The 21,907-nt window shown below is 44.5% G+C and overlaps 1 protein-coding gene across 6 annotated transcripts in view; it reads left to right on the forward strand.

Moving 5' to 3' along the window:
• The window catches only part of poe (E3 ubiquitin-protein ligase-like protein poe), a 549,262-nt gene that overhangs the window by 496,496 nt on the left and 30,859 nt on the right, over positions 1 to 21,907 (forward strand). For all 6 annotated transcript variants that reach the window (XM_065455076.2, XM_065455078.2, XM_065455079.2 and 3 more), the window contains 4 exons: positions 5,145 to 5,343; positions 10,348 to 10,586; positions 12,348 to 12,473; positions 13,108 to 13,302. In XM_065455076.2, coding sequence (XP_065311148.1) covers positions 5,145 to 5,343; positions 10,348 to 10,586; positions 12,348 to 12,473; positions 13,108 to 13,302 — 759 coding nt within the window. The remainder of the gene's footprint in view (positions 1 to 5,144; positions 5,344 to 10,347; positions 10,587 to 12,347; positions 12,474 to 13,107; positions 13,303 to 21,907) is intronic.

Raw genomic sequence — 21,907 nt, forward strand, 5'->3', positions numbered from 1 at the left:
CGACAGCAGTGCGAAAGCGGAACTGTGGTGGGTAGTGGAAGGGAAAGCGCACGACGATAAGTTGGTTCTTTATTTTATGACGCCAACTTCGACACTCGCTGCAATGGATGACCCTGACAACGACACATTAGCTCGCGATGCTGGGCTCGAGTTCAGCGATTTAAGCACTGATGAACGTGACCTGCTGTTGAGGGCTCGCGCTGCCAGCGTCGTTGCGTACTACTACAACGACGGCCTGCTTTGAAAGGCACTTCACGCGACTTCAGTAAGTCGGCGTTGAACTCATAATCCTCTGGACGAAAGTGCAGCGAGCACACTACGTGATTTTTCTGCTCTTTGCCAGCGCGCTGTGGCAGAGGTACGGCACTTAACCACTCCGAACGGAGAGGTTCACTCGTTGGCACACAGTGATAAGTAATGTTGGATTTGCTGCTGCAACTGCCTTTGGCCAAGTTCCGCGGCCCGTTCGCGCATCCCACGACATCACATGGACATGGCATTCTCGCTGCTTGTTCCAAATGCAAGTTTCGCGAGCCAGCAGGACCACCGCAGCACAACGCGATTAAGAAACAACTGAAACTCTAAAGCGCAGCGCAAAGTCGTGCGCGCAGAGTCGAGCGAAAACGAAACCTTTCGATCACCCATACTATTCAAGGGTAACGTCAAAATCTCTTTTTTTAGAATCGAATAGAAGTAGACAAGTAGCGTTTCCTTCCGTCTTATAATCTAATGAAATTATCTTTTTAATACGAGTAGTTGAGTACTAGTGACAGATTATGATGAGGAGTGCTTTCGTCATCGATTTAGTACCGGAATGTCGCTGGGGGGTCTCAAATCGTGTCATGCATTTACCTCAATTTCTCGGTTACTAAAGCTCTATTCACGATTATATTGACACCTTAGACATTCTAGAGCATTGCTTTATCACTTCAACTTGACTTTCTGGTAACCTTTAGTGTCCCTTTAACGATTGCGTACAGTGAACGCCACTGCGCGCGATCACCGCGATGGAGTCTCCCGAACCGGCTTTTGTGTGATAGGTAGGTAAACGCTGAGAGCAAACTATGTGAAATACGTTCTTATAGTGTTTGTATAACTAAATGGAGCGTAATAGAATGAAGCCTCAATGCAGCGGTCGCACAGATTCGCAGCGACCGACTGCGTGTCTGCATGCTTGTCCGCGCAATTTCAATTTCGCCGCGTGCGCGTTATCGCACCGTGTCATGAGCTTTAGGCTGCAGAATATGAGCATTTGACAGTATACAAGCAACCATTGTTGCGTGGGCGCTATCAGAGCTGTTCAAAAATAATTTCATTGTAGAGACTTCGACGCCTTCGGGAACTGTGATGTGCCGCCGCGACGATTCAATCTTTTCTTTGTTCTTCTAAATTCTTGGACGTTTCAATATTATTTCTCGAGTTGCATCGCACTGTATGTTTATCGGTGTTCTCAGCGTGCGATTTCGCGCTGCTGCTTTTTTGTAATCCAGTGCATTAGTTTGTAACACAAACATGACCATATGTCATGCTTTTTTTGATGTGCTTCTTACCGCTCCCTTTCCACTCCAGTGAACTTGCCAGTATCTATAGTATCGACAAGTTCATAGACCAAACCGTCATGACATTAGTCGGGCAGTTGACTCGAGCGAGCGTCTCAGTGCGCGTTTTCCGAACATCGCAGACCCGGCGTCATAGCAGAAATCTTCCTTGCGTCTGTGCTTGCTGCATACCCGAGTTGTAGCCGACGACTGTTTGTCAGTTTTATGTTTTGCGAGCCAAGCTTCACGCAGCTTCTTGTCCTGCGGCTACATGTGAATAAGGCTGACACCGGGCTCTGTTGCGTACGTCCGGCACTGCGGCACCGAGCAGCAGTCTACCATGTTGCGCGCCTTCAAAGGCAGCCACTACCTACTGTAGTGCTTTCAAGCGTTGTTAATGAGACACTTTAAGCGGGAAAATCTCACCACTAAATTAGGACCGCAGCGTACGAGGAAATTTAAGCTCTCGTTTTGAGCTCGCTTCGGCGCTCCCGAAGCAGCCGACGCGGCCGCTATGTCCACGTGATCCCTAATAGGACGTCACGCCGACGGTGGCGCCAGTTTTTGCAGTGGTGGAGCTCGAGGCCAATAGTGACTTTTCAGAATAACAAGCAATTTGCCGCGGTCCCCTGAAGTTTATTATATGGAGATTTCACTGTACTAGATAGCATCAGACGGCTGTTTTTTCTTGCACCAAGTGGCATGAGTAGCACTCTTCCTTTCGCACTTACCTCTATAGAAATCACACAGTTTCCAAGGCTTGAACAAAACGTCGCCTTCAGTCGTGCAAATATATTGGCAGCATCCACATCAGCTCAGTGAATGATGATGGACTCCGGACTCACATTGAAGGGATTCCTGAGGTGACAAGCTTCGACCAGATGTGGATGCTCGTGCCGGCTCACATCGCCACACCTCTGAGCCAAGTCACCCACAGTGCATGTGGTTCTTAACATAACTCAATGGTGAGAGGGCTCGTGGCAGCACCCCGTGGCAGCCGCGGTGTCTATGCTAGACAGCAGACGCAGCTAAACGAGTGCACTTGCTATGAGCACAGCAGGGCTGGAATGTGCGCTCTTGTGCTCCCATGGTGTAAAACAACTTGTGTAAAACAAAAACTTGTGCTCCAGTCTGGTCAAGCTATGTGGTGCGGATGGATCGTCTTTTTGCTTCACAGATAGTATACAAATCTAAATCGTGCATTTTGAAGCAGTATCAATACTTCAGTACAAAGAGATGTCTGCCAAGCTGCCTAACCAGGAATGACCGGGAGCAACATTGGCCTTGAGTGAGTGCACACTGATGCGCATCCCTTATAGATGCTGTGAGGGTACCAGGCTGACGCCAGGTGGCGTAGAGTCGTCGGCATGAGACGGTAGGCAACTGTGTAGAGTAGCAGGCACAGGACGGAAGGCAATGGTGTGGCGGGGAGGGAGAACATGGAAGGCGTGTGTGTGCGGTCGGCATGCGGGGAGCCTGCGACAACGAACTGAGCGAGTGAAGTAATCAGTGGAGCAAGCCGCGTGCGGTGCGGCGGGACGAAACGCAGACTGCGTGTGTGTGCGTGCGCCGAGTATTTCCAAAAATAAAGAACGTACTTGACAATGCTAACTGCCATTCTTTGCGAGGCATAGCAGGCATCGTGTACATGTGGTTTGGTCTTAAATTTGGCATGGTTTGAATGCAAGCTGAGTGTTAAAACTAAGTAATCGAAATTAGCAAGACCCAGCGGTTACGACACCGGTAAGCTGTTTGGCCGAAGTTTCATTCCTACACAGGCAGGCATGGCCAAGTGTGAGTAGATGACAGTCAGCTTCTTTTGGAAGTGCATAATTCTTATTGAAATTTGTAACGCAGATTCTCGCATACTTCAGCCATGTTTAGTTACTGCGACAATTAATATATGCAGTAACAGTAAGAAAAATCACACTGATCCAAACGCCCTTTTTGGTTGATACCAGCTATTGGCTGATAGCGGCCGTCTATGGGGATCTTGGATATGACGACATATGCAAGGCTGTGGGTGAAGTGATGGGTGAGGAGCAGGCCTCTGCTTGAAAATGAGGTGTGCAGAGAAGGTAACTTTGTGCTATACTTGTGAACACCACCCACTGCACACAACTGCAAAATTTTGCTCAGATGTTCGCAGCAGTGTATGCTATCGGCTGAAAGTGTTTTTTTATCAAGCCTGAGTGTTGGTTGTGGACCCTTTTAACTAAATTCATAAACTAAGTTCTCTTGCTGCAAGTATGACTTCATTATACATGTCATCGGCCTTTGTCATTCATACTGATGAATGACAAAGGCCCTGCCTTTAACTTTGTTCCAAGCATCTTGCAATTTTGAAGTATTTGGATCATTCACTAGAAAAACTTTCAAATACTGGAAATGTCTGTTGTCATCTTCCACGTGTTTCTTCTGCATGTCTGTGCTGTCTTCAACCATATGGATGCAAGACCTTTCTGTAGCCTCAAGCAGGCGTGCTGTGATGACACCCCCATGTCGTGACATTGGAATGGTCAGAACCTACGAGGCAGGCTTCTTTCTGGTTTTTAATGTCCAGCACATGTACTGATGATGAAAAGCAAATGTACATATCTACGCAAGTTGGCCTGGAAGCAATGCCTCTACTTCTTTCCTTCCCTTGTTCAATAACAATGCTAATATAACATAACAGTTTGCTACATTGGCATGACCTGTGTATATGTGTGTAATTACTCTGTTGGTGGACACATTGGTGCCTTTGAAGTTGATTCTTTCTTGGGGAAGTGGGGGGGGGGGGCACTGGAAGATGCCTCCTATACAATGAGATTTGAGAATAAGGATGCATTTTTCATGTGAGACCATTACTTCATGTGCAGAACACAACCATGTACTGGAAATGTATGCATGCATGAGCGAAGTCATGCTGGCATAAAGCTGTATGATCACCATTCTTTGGCCACAATACTTAACAAACCCTTTTTGATTCAGCTGCCACTGTCAGCTTGGTAAAACTCGTCTGTTCCTACCTATAAGTTCTAAGTATCACTGTGATAAAGCGTAGAATGTGCCTATGAGTACAAACAATGTGTTCAGCCAAAAAAGGGCATAGCTGTACATTGTACACATCACTTTCATCTAAGCTTTTCTCACAAAAGCTTCCAAAATGCAATGGCACTTGCAAAAGCTTTTTAATATAGAAACTTCCATGCAAACCTAATTGTGTAAATTAAGAAAAGTGTGGAAATAAATGGCGGGTAGGGGGTCAAGTTTGATTTCGGCACCCACAGAACCAAGAATTATTGCAAGTAGAACGCTTGAGTATCCCAGTTTGGTAACTCGATGTTCAAAGCGCATGCATAAGCAGTGCAGGAGTCATTTTCTCTTAGTGAGTAATTTTCTTGGGTTAAATGCTCTATTAATCCTTGTTTAGTTGCCAGATATGCAAGATCTTAAGTGAGAAATTTCATAGCATAGTAGTTTTTCTCGCATATATTTCTTACCCCCCCCCCCCCCCCACTTGTGTTTTATGCATGCCTAGTCTATGTTTCACTGTGTGGGCTATTGTGTTGCTTAAACACAAATTTCCATGTTAAGTCGATGCTGTTATTTTCTAATGTCCAGCCTGGAACAAGTGTCAAGTGATGAGCACGTTGGCTCACTGGCAGAAAATCTTATGGAGGCCTTGAAAGAAAATCCCAATGTGGCACAGAAAATTGAAGAGGTCCGCAAACAGACCAGAGATGAGAAGAAGCGGCTCGCAATGGCCATGCGGGAGAAGCAGCTAGGCGAGCTAGGCATGCACACCAATGAGAAGGGCCAAGTAAGTTGTGACTGTTCAACTGCATGAATCTAGTGAATGTTATTACTTCAGCTGGAAAGCATTCAAGTCCATTGTCCGCATCCCCCCCTTCCCTTTTACCATATAAACTCCTATGCAAGGGCCGCACCCCCAACTTGGCAGCCCAAAATTTTTAAAAATAATAATTCACCGACAGTTACAATCTTCTCTAATGTGAAATTTGAGTGCAGCTGTATACATGTTTTCATTTCACAATATATTCGCTGGTGGGGACAATCTATTTCGTACAGTACACTACAAATGGGGCGATGTGTGGCACAACTGCCTCGCCAATTGGACGATGGTGAGAGGCAACGTGTGAGTGACGCATAGTCATGATTCACTGGAGCTGCCACAGACAGACCTCCACTCACGCAGCACTTTGTTTCCATATAGACAATGCGTGCTACTCTGGTGCCATCTTGTAGCTATCGTCACCGCAAAGTCCGTCTTGTGTGGCACTATGCGTTTCTTCTCACACTTTCACCATACCCTCCCCCTCCACTTTCCTTCTCGCACTCTCTCCGCTATCGCAGTCTTTCATCGCCCGCTGTGTTCATTTGCCTGGTCAGAGGGACAGTGCCGACACTCGCTGCAGGAATGGGCACATAAGAGCTGCACTCTAAAAATTCGAACCTAGAAGCAATTGCGTTCAGTGTGCTGATGCCAATCATGTACATCAGAGAATTTTCGTACTGCTATTAGGTGTTGAGAGCTGCACTTTGACCTCTTTACATCCGGGACACAGCCATGACCAGCTCCTCCGTGCCCCTCCGAGGCAGTGCGCAAGTTGCCGGTGCCATCTTCTCCTTGTGCAGTTTTTCTCAGCCAGCTCTTTCGGCTCATCTGTCAGCTGCCAGGAGTCTGCAATGGGGAGGAAGCGTTTGATGACGTATAATGCTGGCATCTTTTCATGCCATGGATGGCACGGGCGATCACTTAATCCACGAATGTGCTGGCAAACTGAGCGTAAGAAGCAGTGGCAGTGATAGCTAAGGCGCGTAGTCAAGTCCACAGCATGCTTGAATAAAGGAATAAATTCCTTGTGAAATACATGCTGTTTACTGTTGATTGTGGTGGTGGCCAATCACGGAGGATTGCAGCATATCTTGTACAGCATGTTTTGTCTGAAAAATCAGACCAAATGGCTTGGTTCCGTGTAATAGCTGCACTTCGTCAAAATCGCGGCAAAAAGTATGGCCCTTACATGAGTCTACATGGTACTCCTGTTTGTGTGCTTATTACAGTTATAGCTTAAATATTTAGACCTTGTTAACTTGAATTTTTGCTTATTTCAAACCAATCACCATGGTCCCATTTAGCTGCATAGAAGTCCATGTATAAATTACATGTTATTTCAGAGTTAAATCGGTTCTGCCACAGATGAACTGCACCCCACTGGGGGTAGTCTGGTCATCATTTTCTCTAGGAATTCATATATTCAACGATCAGTCAAATCACCAGAACTGTGGTGGTTTGCCTGTGTGAGTTTATTACGAATGTCGACAGGCCAACATGTTTGTTGCAAATATTCCATTATTTAGAATTAATAAGCTGTTGGGTTAGTTGGTTCGACATATCTTGCAAACGGGAGTGCAGAAGTGCTTTGAGAACGCCTAACAAAGGAGCAGTCATCACTCCATCAATAATGAAACTAGTGTGGGTACAGCTTCATCAGCACATCCAAATAGCTTAAAAGAAAATCATCTTTAAAAACGCATCGGAAGGAGGAAGAAAAGGAGCATGTAGAACTTCAGTCATGAGCGAGGAACATTAATTCTTTGACCATCAGATGCACTGACGGTGCACTAATACACAAGTCAGCATGAGCATTTATCTGACCAGCCTCGAGGATTTCTCTTTCAAGCCTGCCTTTGAATCTGCTTACGATCTTGGTTTTTTTCTAAAAGTGGTGAACAGCCACATTCCCTACAGTCTGCAGTAAAGTACGCTACATTGCTCAGAGCCTTTGCAAGATATTCCCTTATTTCCACACTCTGTGACTCTTCCACCACGCTGTCCACAGGCTGTCCCTCTGCAGACACCACACGCAGTGTACACACAAATAGCACCACAAGCATCTTACTTCCTCTGTTGCCACTGCACTCATGCCACAGGGTACCTCCCCTGGCAATTAGTCAACCGAATGTGCACGGTTACCGGGAACTGTGCCTTGCACCCTCTGTGGTTGCTTAGTGGCTATGGTATTGGGCTGCTAAGCACCAGGTTGCGGGATCAAATCCCTGCCACAGTGGCCGCATTTTGATGGGGGCTATTGTAACTATATTATATTATATTAACTATAACCTATTGTAACTATACCGTGTTCAGAAATTGTTCGAAATAAAGAATAATTCAATGTAAACGGGTTCGATATAGTCGGATTCAACTGTAGACAGTGTTGTAACCACCAGTTTGCTTTGTTGTTTGTCTGTAATTTAGGCATTGGCAATGCACATTTTTTTCTGTTTCTGCTGAGTGTTTAATGTGATTAATGAGTGTGAACGAAAGTTGAAAACATAGCAGCATAAAGTGCTGCCGTCACAAAGGTTTTAGACGTGTGGCAAATGCCAACATGCTGATGGAGAAAGAAATTGGAGGATATTACATCTGGGGAAGGCAGAAAGTGTGTAAATGATACCGTGCTTGCCAGTGTGAGTCCAGCGTTGGCCACTTTCTCGACGAAGCTCACTTGTGTACACTAGTCCAGCAGGTAGCTCTGTGTAAGAGAATGAACGTAACAGGTGATGTGATACGTAGAAAACAGAATTTCTGCAGGGCAAAGCATTAAGGCAAGGTGCTGCAGAGTTATTACGCAGGACAGAAGGAAAGGCTAGGGCAGCCCTAGAGAATGGAGCACATCACATGTTCTTTACTTTTTGGAGAGAGCAAAATATTACCTTAACTGTAGCCATACTCGAAGGTAAGCAAGCAAAGCAATGATCACTTTCTGAAGCATAAAAGACAGGCAATGATCACCTTTCTCTCTTCGAAACAAATTGGAGCTTTTCATAAGCTCCATGCCATTTCAACTGCCAAGTGTGGCCTTTTGTTCCAATTCAAGTTTCGCGTTTGTCGTGTTACATTTAGCTTGCTTGTTCTTTATGGTTGCTACTAGTTCACATGCTCAAATTTTTTAGTTCAGTGACACATCCAAATTAGTATTCTCATGAGTTACCGTAATTACTCGCACAATGAATAGACTTTTTTTTTAATTTATGCAAAGGGTGGGGATGTGTTCATTTGCAAGGTAAAATTTTGAACAAATTTTTTTCGTGCACATCTCTCCCATTGCCCTTCCACCCCTCCGAACACGAATGGGCTGTGCCCCTAGCTCTGCGCTGCACCACCCTCCGAAACACGAATGGAGCGTGCCAGCTGTGCTGACAACACTGCTGGCGCTGTTCCCAGATTGCTCACTGGGCTCTCACAGTTGGTTCTTTATTCTTTGGCCCTCATTCTGCGCAATTCTGCTAACGGATTAAGTTGCTCGTGCTTGTGTTAGTTCTTTGCGTCGAAGTCATTCCTGGCCACATTGTTTCTCAGCTTCGTTTGACTCACCGCCAAAAGGGAAGATGGCTGATCCGCCCGGTGATCATCAGCAATGCATGACGTTGCTGATGAAAAGAAAGCGCACTGCTATAGGTTTGGAAACTAAGTGCTTCTAACCGATGAGGCGATTGTCGCGAACAGGCTTGCATCGGATAGTGACGGCAACAACGGCAGCGATGACGCAATAGGGCAGGCTGCCTCAACGTTGTCCTCACAAGAGGCCTGGCAGATGATTCAGTCCCTCGTAGGCTTGTTTTCATGCGGGACCTTCCGCTTCACTACGTGGAGCACCTGGATACCTTGGAGAAGGATGTCAGCAAGCTTTGCGCAAAGCAAGCAGGGCTGACAGACATGCGGTTTTCTCATGCGAGCCAATGGGAAGTACGTGGCGAGATGCTTGTGGCAATTATGTCCCAGCATTTCTTTTGGATTTCTCAAGCTCAGATGTTGCCACAGCAACCTTCCCACACTTTTTAAAAGGCACCTTTTGGGGCCACCAAAGCGATGCCTCGGGGGAGCTCGTATGTCACTTGCCACCCGTGACCCCTCTTTGCAGTTGTTATAGCAGTGCCATTCCTGAATGCTGACAGCTGTGGCTTGTTAACAATACGCGATCAGAGCGCGCAGAAAGCAGTTAAACGACTCAACACAGTCAGAAGCCGGATGGAGGAAGGTGGTGGGGAGGAGAACTCGCCTCCCTGCCATTATAGTTTTCACGGAACAGCTATGTCATCCCCAATTTTTTTTTTTTTTCTCGTGCCACACGGTTAAAACAATTATTAGTTATAACAATGGAATTTTCATGGCACTTGGATATTGTTATAAGTGGGTTCAACTGTATTTATTATAGTATATTAAAATTATTATATTGTTAGAAATATTCATGGCATCTACATTTCTCTTTTTCACATCGGTTTCCAACCTTACCACTGAACTCAAAATGGGGGCAGAATGCAAAAACGCCTGTGTACCGTACATTGGGTTCATGTTACAGAACGCTAGGTGGTCTAAATTAATCTGTAGCCCCCCACTATTGCATGCCTCATGATTATATTGTAGTTGCGTGGAATAGCCCAGAATTAAACATTTTTATAACCACTCGACTAGCTGTCTCACACTAACTGTTTGTTGTACAATATGTTGCTGGCTGACATTTTTGCCTTTATTCCTCCATCCTTCTAATGTTGCTGTATCTTGATTAGTATAGCCTCTCCGACCTTTATCCAGTTTTTGTTGAAATCGGGCACTACTACATGCCAGAATGATCTTATGCCATTTCATAACGGTGTTACTAAAGTGAGCCTCAGTCATAGAAGCCATGTGCAGAAGCAGTGTGAAAGTGAGGTGATGCTGTTGGTGGTTTGGGTGATAGCCCACTAGGATTTGCAGAATGTTCCAGGCAGGCCTGCTGTGCTGACTTAGTCTTGATTGCAGGTGACAGCCAAGAGCTCAATTCTAAAACAAATGGAGGACTTGGGTGAAGAGGCAGGACTTGTGTGCATAATCTGTCGTGAGGGCTACAAGTTCCAACCCAGCAAGCTGCTTGGTATCTACACCTTTACCAAGCGCTGTAATCTGGATGACTTTGAAGCCAAGCCTCGCAAGACACCTGGGTACACAACAGTTACACACTTCAATATAGTCCATGTTGACTGCCACATGGCTGCTGTCAGGTAGGTTCAATCTGCCATATTATATGTGTGCCAGTGTTGGCACTGCTAGTCATTAGAAGTAGCATATTTTCTGCACTTCACAAGTTTGAAAGTTGAAATGTTGTGGGGTGTGGATTATCTATGCTTGCGGACTATAGATGATTTTATTTCGTAAGATCGGACATAACTGAGATACCTGGAAGATAAAGAGGCCAGACTGTGATTGGGAGCTTTTTGCACGCTAAATCGCATAATGAAATCATATCCTCAATGGCAGTTGCTGCACAGAAGCAGTATTCCTAGCTTGCTCTAGCAATTATGCATGAAATGTACGCAGTAGAATATGAAACACCATGACAGTTTGCAAGCAAATGATGCACCTTCACGGCTTTGTTCAAGCTCAGTGTAGTTGACCGTGTGCAAATACTAAAGATTCTGAATGTGGTGAAGACATTGAGGAGCCATTTGTCGAATCCGACATGCTTGACTTGTTTTGTTCTCACAGTGCTGAAGAGGGTAATTTTGGTGGCTTTTAGTACTGCAGGGGGGGGGCTCCTATACAGAGTCCTATAAAGTATTCAGGCTTTTACTGGTCAACAGTAAAGTTTTTGCTTGCCAGCAGTTTACTTGTTACAGACAAGCTAAAACACCTCATTTCTGTTATACTCAGGGCGGGGACAATGTAAGAGAAACTTTTCATTTTAAACCCATATTAGCCCCTGCAGGACTATACAGTGGGTGCGAGCTATAGTCCAGAAAATACAGAAGGTGTAGTAGGCAGTAAAATATTAATTTCCTTTTTTATGATAAGCAGACTTGCACTTCTCAACATTTTTGCTTACATGGCTATTGTTTGAGTTTTGATATGTGAATGTGTGCAGAGATAGGATACAAGTTTGGAAATAAAGGAAGCATTGTCCTCTCAATCAATGGAAGCAGCAGGAAAAAAGTGTAGCCACATATATTATGCAGAGTGAGCTTCAAAAATATTAGTTTCCAAGCCTTTAGCCCCTTATCATATGAATCTCTTCATGTGAAAAAAATTATGCAAGCCTTTGTTAATTACTGAAACCAATCCCAGCTTTTGAAAGAACTGCATCGTTGCAACTTTATGAGCTCAAAGTGCCAGTATTATACTGGATGTCCCAGCTAATGTTAGCCAAGCTGTTTAAAAAAGTGGTAAAATATGATTGTGAGACCTACAGTGCTTGGTCATTAGTCTTCTTCTGCCACCTGGATAATTTCTGTGTACTAAATAATCGGCTAATTAGATAATAATAATTAAAGTATTGTTTAATTGAGGGCGTGACTTCCAATGGGAAAGCTGTTATTGCACCTTAAAACACCCCATTCAGTCATTTTCAGTGTCTGATGGCCTACATAATTTTCTTTTTTCCACATTTTACTCATGCTTTCGACATATAAAAAGTGCCGCGTGATTTGCACACCTGCACACCACAACACCAGTGGCCCCAGAAGTTGATGTACACTTTGATGTACAATTTGATGTATACTTTGGAGCTTAATTCACTAAGGGTCTCTTTTCACCCCTTGCCCCAAGGAAATGCAATACAGTGTTGGATCAAGGTTACAACATATTGTACCATGGAGGCAAGTCATATGAAAAGTAGTATTGTCACCGACTTTCCAGGCGGTCCTGTATGTGTGCTTTACTTTGCCCACATTTGTTTACATAAGTATTTCTAGGAAGGGATAATTATGTGCAAATTTAGCAACCCTAGAACTGAGTACGGAAGCTGTACATGTGATTGATCTATACAGGCATGCCAGGGGCCGTGATGAATGGGAGAGTGCAGCATTACAAAATGCAAACACCAAGTGCAATGGTCTTCTTCCCCTTTGGGGGCCACAAGTTCCTGAGTCACAATTTGCCAGCTGTCTTGCCAGGTGAGTTATTTTCATAATTTGTTTCTGAATTGTTTCGTCAGTGCTCCTATTAACATAGCTATAGTGGCACAGTGTTCCTTCATCATTGCCAGTTTCTTCTTGGGTGTGCTTATTGTAGCATCCATTGGAGTCAAAAGTCTGTAGCATGGCTTGCCTTGAGTCATGGCATGTGTCTGTGTTGTTCTAGCTAGGCATGATTTTACTGCTTATTTTTATAGTATCTTAGGTTTACATATACATTTTATTGGCCTATTTTCGTCCTAAAAAGCCTGCATATGTTCGTTTTTCTTTTCCTTTTTATGTAACTCCTCTGTAATAGTTCTTATTAGACTTTGGCACGCAAAAAGACAGGACGTCGAACGAAGAAGGGACGCACAGCATGCGCAATAACAATAGCTTGCTTTGTTACATTTTATGGTGTGACGAAGGGCCATATTATGTAATGATTCATTTCATTTTTCACTTTATTTTGCCCTTTCTGATTGGCTGAAACATCACTGAGCCTCTATTGTCAGTTGAATCGGCCACTCAGCACAAGAATGGAAATTGAAATGGATTGTTAGAAAATATGGCCCCATCTTGCTTACAAGTAGTATCTAGCAGGTCACTGATGGGTCTCTTTGCCTTATGGCAGGCACAACACATACATCCAGGACTGCACGGGTCACCTGGATGTTGGCTACATGTCAACACTTCATGACCTCAAGCTTCTGTTGAGCCGCTTTGCCTTTGAGCGCTCCTTCAGCGAAGACAGTGGTGGTGGTGGGCCCCAAAGCAACATGCATCTCATCCCCTACCTTCTTCACATGGTTCTCTATGTCATAAACACGTATGTATTTAATATTATAAACTTTAACTATTACATCTATAAATATTCCTAATATGTCCATCTAAAATGTGCAAAGGAATCCAAATGCAACAAGTATGCTCTTTCCGGGAGTACAGGTCCAATGGGCCAATTCTCAACAGTGATGCCCCAATCCTAAGCTTATTGTTTGTCAGCAAATGCAATGAGTGATGACTGGCACAGGGTCAAATACCCGAGTTTGATGCTATATATCAAGGCACAGGTTGGCGACAACAGACAGCTAGTGAAATTACTCAATTTCCCAAGGTAACATGGGTCAAATATAGTCTTTTAGTATAACAACATGCTCTCTCATTTTTTAACATTGACATTGTCATTGTAATGATCGAACATGTTAAAATAGCTAAACTTGCTAATAAATGCATGTGCACATAATTATTCAATATCCAATTCAATATTCAGAGCTAAGTATTCATATTCTATCTGTATTAAAAAAATTCTATATTCGCACACATCAGTTATGCGAATATTGAATATGATGAAAGTATTTTGGTGTCGGGTGTGACTTCATTGCAGGAGACTTCCATTAATTCGACTCTGGCCAATTTGATTTTTCCACTGACTCGATCCCAACTGAAGGATCTCTCCCAGACAGTGCCCAAGCATTTCTATGCACCCAAACTTTCGTTTTTGCAATCCTAAAGGTGGTTGTTTCCAGATAATTCAAACTTGACCTGTCTGCATGCACCTCTGCCCCCTGTGGTGACCCCAATAGCGACCCCTCTAGTGTCAGTGTCTGTCAGCGAAGCCTTGAGCACAGTGAGTGCATCAAACCTACATCATCTCCCGTCGAAAATTTTTGGCCTGCTATCGGAAGATCCTAACGCACTCCTGTGTGTGTGTGTGTGTGTGTGTGTGTGTGTGTGTGTGTGTGTGTGTGTGCGTGTGCGTGTGCGTGCGTGCGTGCGTGCGTGCGTGTGTGTGTGTGTGTGTGTGTGTGTGTGTGTGTGTGTGTTTAAGAAAGTTGGGCCGAGAATTGCCTCTGTGGTGCTATTGGATACGAAACCAAAATCTCTTTCAAGTTGTTTGTACGCTTTACCTCAAAACACAGATGTATGGCGGCCAAGCTGACTTTAGAAAATTGGCCGCCATTGTGCAACGCATATTAGACCCTTGCTTATTTTTCGTGCTAATAAATTGGGTGCCCAGTGGATTTCTACTTTGCTTAGTAGCTTTAATGTCATTCCCTGCGTTACTTTTTCCACTTTGGACATATTTATCAAATCATCTGTGGTCACGCGTTTGATTTGAGGACATGTTAAAATCGGGCAAATACTGCCAAATAAATCAGTGGTGTGTTTTGGTGTTTTGTGCATCTTGTTTAAAGGAACACTGACACCAAAATTTCAAACTCTAAATGTGGTTCGATTCTCCTGAATATGTATGTACATCTGACAGAGTATTATTGGTGGACATTGCCTAGAACATATATTAATATGGTTATAAATTAGGTAGGAATGCTCATCTGATTTGACAGCACATTGCGACATCGTCATCAATATGACGCATTTAGTGGCTGCTTGGGATCTCTGCAACATTTTGCAGGCTCCACAAATATTGTTGACATCATAAATTGTGATACTTGCATGGAGCACAACAGGGTGCTGCTTGCTCGCTTCTGTAATGGGCTATTCGTCTGCTAGCAAGAGACACATTTTTTATGATCTGGCATCCGACTTGTAACAACTACCGCACGTAACCGATTTCAAGTACCAACAGGGTGTGGCCATATATCACATGACGTACAAACAACCAACTAGCGAGTGCAGACTGCATGAAGTCTGATCACCACAGCTGAGGCATTCATGTCTATCGCTGCTCATGTAGGCATAAAAATTGACTAAAGTTTGTTTCTTACACAAAATAGTAACTAAGAGAATAAACTTATATGGAAAGTGCGCCTGCTCTGCAAAGCAGCACCCTGTACTAAAGCACAGACATGATCGGGAGATGTGATGCAAGAGCATTTCGCTTCGCTGACAGACAGAATACACTGTGATCGTCTCATCGAGGTAGTTTACACGGCTTGCTCTTCATGTCGGTGGCATTGAGAAAACAAAGTGAATTTATTAAAGCACCCCATAATTGTGCCAACGTTATTCATGTTAACAAAAATAAGTGCTCTGCTGAAAAGCAGCAGTGGGATAACAAGTGCTGTAGGCTGTGGTGGCCAGCAAGTACCGTATTTACTCACATAATGATCGCATTCGCGTAATGATCGCACCCCTGAATTTTGTCGTCAGAATTCAATTTTTTTTTTATTTCCCATGTAATGATCGCACCCCGAACTTGCCACTGGTTGTGGTCAACAACAACAACATAATTGTGGTCAACAACAAAAAAAGGCGCCTTTCGATTCTTCTCATCTGCACTCATGGGCACGCAACAAATCGTGAGCGGCAACGATAGTAGCCACGTTTACACTGATACGTTAAAGGGGTACCTTATTCATACGCCAACGCTTCTAACACAGCTAAGATATTCACCTACCCTTTGCGCAAACGTGCGGTATTAAGATAGTAGTGAACATAGATGCCGTAGTTTCCGCAGCATGCCCGCCATGTGTTTGTACGTCACTGGCAGCTAAGCGCGCCCATCTATTTCTGTCCCCTCAAAGTGGACATGGCTACGTTATTGCCACAAACTTACCGATATTAACAATATGATTCATTACTGATACGGAAGAAACTGTTTCAATGCACATAATGTACTTGCAAGAAGAAAAAAAATCGTGTTCGGCGCGCTCGGATTGCTCCGCCGGCCGCCATTTTTGTTTTGGTGTCCCGCACCCGCATCCCGCAGCAAACGCGGGACGAAAAAAAGACATCTTTTTTTTCTTTTGCGGGAAATTTCGCAGGAATGATCGCACCCCTGAATTTGCGTCAATTTTTTCTGACAAAAAAGTGTAATCATTATGCGAGTAAATACAGTATACCTGGCTTGATCAGCAGCATGTCATCGGAACCATACATCTTTGAACAGCATGCTATTCTAAACTGTTTATCGCTCGAACAGTGACATGCTTTTATTGACAATGTTCGTGTAAAACGAAGGAGCATCATGCAAAGACATTAGTTTTGTGCTTCCTTACGATGAAGATGACCATGGTTCTGACGCCAACGACATGATGTAACATGCTTGCCACTAACAGATGAATTCTGCAACTGTGAGTTCCTCAGTGCCACCAGTTTTTGAGCCCCCAAGATCACGTGTCCGGTCAATTGCAACCACTGCAGTACGATGCTCGTTTCTTATAGTTTGGGGCACGTGTTTTGAAGCAATGTTAAAATTGATTATAATTAATGATGCTACCATTAATTACCGTATTTACTCGCATAATGATTGCACTTTTTTGTCAAAAAGATTGACGCAAATTCAGGGGTGCGATCATAACGCTGGTTAAATTTCCCACGATAAGAAACATTTTCTTTTTTCATCCCGCATTTGCTGTGGGATAGCAAGCAGGCGACTGCCGCTGTCAGTGTGGGACACCAAAACAAAAATGACAGCCGGAGGAGCAAGCTTAACGCACCAAACGTGATTTTTTTTTTTCTTGTGAGTACATTGTGCGCATTGAAACAGTTTCTTCCATATCAGTAATGAATATTATCGTTAATATTGGCAAGTTTGCGACAATAACGTAGCCTTGTCCACTTTGAAGGGACAGAAACAGAGATGGGCGCGCTTAGCTGCCAGTAACATAGAAACACATGGCGGGCATGCTGCGGAAACTACGGCATTTGTTTTCACTACTATCCTAATATGGCACATTTCCACTAAAGTTGAGCAAATATCTTAGCTGCGTTCCAAGCGTCGGCCTATAAATAGGGTACACTTGTAATGTATCAGCATGAACGTGGCCACTATTGTTGCTGATTGTGATTTATTGCGTGCCCACGAGTGCAGACGAGAAGAATCGAAAGGTGCCCTTTATGTTGTTGTTGACCAAAACCATTATGAAGCCTACAAATGATTAAGTCGAAGCTAGTTTGGTTGTAGTTTTTTTTTTTTTTCGTGGAAGTGCGGAAAGTGATGAAAGGAATGAAATGGGACATCTGCTTAAGAATGTTGGGTGCGTGCAGACCACTTGGTATGTCTTCAAGAGTCGTTCGCGTAGCATTCGACAGATGGTAAGCGTGATCATCGTTAGCTAGACTCTATCGATATATCGATGGAGTCTTAGATATTGCTGCGACAACAGCAGGGTGCGATCATTACACGGGAAAGAAAAAAAATAGAATTTTGACGACAAAATTCAGGGGTGCGATCATTACGTGAGTGTGATCATTATGCTAGTAAATATGGTATATGTCATTTTGGAGCATCTATAGTTTCATTCTGTGACTGTCAAACACAAACATACTCATTAAAGCATAAGTCATAAACAAAAATTAGGCTGTCAGTGGTCCTTTAACTCAACACACAGGATAATTTTATCAATTTTGCCTGTACTGTTGGGGTTGTATTAATGGAAGTCGACTGTATAATGAGGTTTGACTGCAATGTTGTCTGAATGTCTATCAAGTATCACCTACAAGATGTCGCAGAAGGCACATTGTGCAAGGACTACTTTAGTGTGTCATCAAGTTGTATCAAGAACTGCTTCTACTGTGCTTGGATGCATACACAGGATATTTTTAACAGAATTCCTCTTGCCCTCATCATCAGTGCTAACCATGCTGCAAGTCACTGTGCACAGTGTCATTGCTTGTCACTGTACTGTAGACCTCCGTTCACTGTGGGGGGGTCAGGTGAACTTGGGACAACACACGAATAGCCTTCCCAGAGAGTAGCGGCACATGTTCTCCAAAAATTGCTCAAAGCAAACAGAATGTTTAATTTATAGACTCTGTTTCTGGCGTAAAAAACAAGCTGTTTCTTAAATATCTTTTGTGTGTGTGTGTGTGTGTGTGTGTGTGCGCGTGCGTGCGCACGTGCGTGCGTGTATATACACATACATACATACATATCATATGGGGTTTGCTAAAAGTGAAATACACTGAATAGAGTACGACAAATATATTTTTGAAAGATGAGTTTTAGCATGAAAATGCCAGCACTCATTTAACCCTTTGAGGGTCGAATTATTTTGAAAAAAACTTTCCCAGGGGGTCAAATTATTTTATTGCGGATCTTGAATGTACAAAATGTGTAAGGTCGGGAATAAATAGTAAAAAAAAATAGGAACAGTATTTTGGTGTCGGCATTGCTCAGAACTGCAAAATGTTCAATAGTATTTTAGAGTGTGGTACTCCTTGAAACACCGGTCTACGCACAGTGCCTTATCACAGTCTGCACACCTAAAATGCGTGTCTGTTCTGCTCTTGGAGCAACGAGTTGTGTTGGCACACACATGACATCTTCTCTGTGTGCGGCTGCCTTGGGCAGAGGTCTGGGGCACCCACTCGCGTAAGCGCGTTGCCGCAGAGAGCGAGAATACGTTGTGAGCGGTGGCAGTAAACAAGCTAAGAGCAGCGCCAATCAAGATAGAAATCAACTTCCGCCAAAAATCACGTTTCGCACACCTCCGTTGCGATCACGCGGCGGAACCGAAACCGCGAAAGTGCGTTGCCGCTGAGAGCGAGAATACCTCGCAAGTGGCCGTAATAAACAAGCTAAGAGCAGCACCAATCAAGGCAGAAATGAAAGAGAGTGCAAGAGAGTGCGGACAAACAGCAAAAACATGTTTCGTACACCTCCGTTGTGACCACGCGGTGAAACCAAAACCGCAAAAGGGGTGTTGCCGCAGCCTACACGACGCGCTGAAGCTAGAAATCAGTTTTGTGTATCTACCCAAGAAGGTAGCACAAATTTCAAATGCTTCTTGTAAGTCCTAAGAGGGGGCAGCAACTCCCAGAAAGCATGCATCGTCATTATGGCGCGAAATTTCAAACGGAGGGTCGAAACCGTACCTGTATGGCAAAGACCTTGCAGGACAGAAAACCGCCGCCGTACGTGTACGGCAAAAACCTTCAAAGGCTTAAGTAACACATACAGTAATACCTTGTCATAACGAAATCGCTTTATTCAAAATTTCTTCTGGTCCCAACCCAAATGCATGCATTTTAAGCTGCATTACACAAAGTGCACAAAGAGCTTGACCTGCTTAGAGTGAAGTGGCGAGTGGCGGCGACCAAAAGTACCAAACCCACAACCGATGACCGCCTAGTAAAGGGTACCAAGCAAGTGCAGAGTGCTCCCAGGTGTTTACTGCGGATTGAACGGAAGCTGTCAAATTCTCTGGTGCAGCGTGCCCAAACTGTTAATCTCGGTCGCATTCGCATCGCTGATGTCCCCTGTGATAAAATCCATGCGAAAATAAAGTTGTCCTGACGCTTTGCAATGCCAGAAAACCATGGTTTCTTGGATGCTGAAAAGGGGCCAAAAGACCGCAAGAAGATTTGCACTGTAGCATTCCAGGGGGTGTGCTCAATGAGCAATGTTTTACCTCTTTAAAGAGCACCTCTGGCACTGAAACATGCCGAAAAGCACAAAGTGTCCCTCCGATTATAAGTACCATAATCGACACGAGGAGCTACGTTAACAAATCGGGAAGATGCCTTTGGGGAAGTCGGTCTAGAAATTTGCTCGCCGCTTGCCATAATCGGCCTGCATCGCCATAAAACACCACCCCTAGCTTCGTTGCACTTTTGACAATGCAAATCGACCAGTAACTTGCCAAAAACACGAAAAATCCGAGTCTGGCCAGCGGCGAGTCAGGCTGTCAACATGGCAGGTCAACGCAAGCTGATATTTCCCCAGCGATTTTTTTTTGAGCTGGTCATGCTCAATTTGCACCATCCAACTTAAGACAAATGGTCTAAATGCGTGGTAGGGTCATTGAATTTTGCTCCTAGACATTTTTCAATGGTGCGGACGTGACGGTGCGCGAACACCGACACTCGAACCGTAGAATTAGCACAGTGTTATTGACAATGGTGCGCCAAAAGACTCGTTTTGCAAACTTCATTGCTGTACACCTCAGGAAAAAATTGCCTAGTGATCTGCAGAGCCCATACTGCAAAACCATTTAGTTTTCATGATCGCACTGCGTACCCATAATGAGCGCCTAATAATTTTTTGAGCACAACAAACACAACCTGAGACTCGAGCCATGGCATTTGCGGTGCTTTCCAACACGATACTCTTGTAGTCTTCCGTGGCCTCCGCACCTCCCTATAAAAGCGGCCACTGCCTTCCCCTCCTCATTCGCTCTCCAGTGTGCAGGCCGTTTGGACGCCAGTCACTTCTCTCACTCGCCTTCATGTCAACTCCTTGCCTCGTCACTGCCAGTTTTGACGTTGCTACCCCTTCAAAGCTACCTTCTTCTGGTCTGCCCTCCCGAGCCCAATCTTCCACCAACAGGTGCCCTTCCGCGGTTCCTGCTTCTTGGCCTCCGCAACTCCAATCGCCTTTCTTCCGCTACACATGAAGCCAATGCCAAGCAATGGCTGGCTTGAGCGGTTCAAGAAATTACACGGTGTGACCTTGAAGTCGATCAGTGGCGAAAGTGCAGCCATTTCAACCATCGCCTTCACTAGCGCACACTGATGAGGAATGCAAGATGCCCTGATGACATTTTGAAGCTTCTGCTTTCTGCATTACCTGCCACATTCAGCCACTTTGGCACCGACAATGCGTGCATTTGGATCCATGTTGCAGGCCATGTGATTGTGTGGTATTCGGAGGGCTTCGTTAGGCTTGCCTCGCATGTAGTTTACAGTGATAAATGGACCTGCACTTACTGGAAACGCTGAAGTCTCGCCTTTTAAATGGGCCATAAAGATCTCAAGTTCAACAATCGCTGGCTTGAATGGTTGAAGAAACGACACGGCGTGACCTTGAAGTTAATGATTGGCGAAAGCGCAGCTGTGAACCGTGACACTGTAGACGTGTGGCGCCAGCGTTGGCTCCAAGCTCTACTTGAAAATTATGAAGCCAAAGATATCTACAACCTAGATGAGGCTGCATTTTTCTACAAGATGCTGCCAAATCGCATGTTCACCACCCCGGCGGATCCTCTTCCAGAGGAAAACAGAGCAAGGAGCGTGTCACGGTGCCGTTTGGTGCCAATGCAACAGGCAAGGACAAGCTTCTCTTGTTGATACTGGGGAAGGCAGAGAAGCCGCGGTGCTTCCGAAATGCAACTATTCCCGAGGAATGTATCTACAGAAGTAACAAGCGAGCATGAGTAACTGCTGCTATTTTTTAAGACTATGTGCGCCTTCTGGATAGACGGTTCGATGCAAAGGATCGGCGAGTGCTTTTCATAATTGACAATTGTCTGAACCACGGGAAGATCGACAACTGCAAGGCGATCACTGTGGAATTTTTGCCTGCAAACACAACCACAGTACTTCAACCGATGGATGAGAGCATCATTGAGACCACCCAGAAGCTGTACCTCAAGGCTCTTTTGCAGCGCATGCTCGCAGCATATGATGCCAGCAAGAGCTACAGCATTGATTTGCTTAGTGCAATCCATTTGCTGAACTTTTTATGGAAATAACTCGCACCTTTGAAGGTCACCAACTGCTTTAGCTTTTCTCGAGGGGTTGCTTATATC

Source organism: Dermacentor albipictus, chromosome 1, assembly GCF_038994185.2.
Source record: "Dermacentor albipictus isolate Rhodes 1998 colony chromosome 1, USDA_Dalb.pri_finalv2, whole genome shotgun sequence".
In the NCBI taxonomy this organism is placed as follows: Eukaryota; Metazoa; Arthropoda; class Arachnida; order Ixodida; family Ixodidae; genus Dermacentor; species Dermacentor albipictus.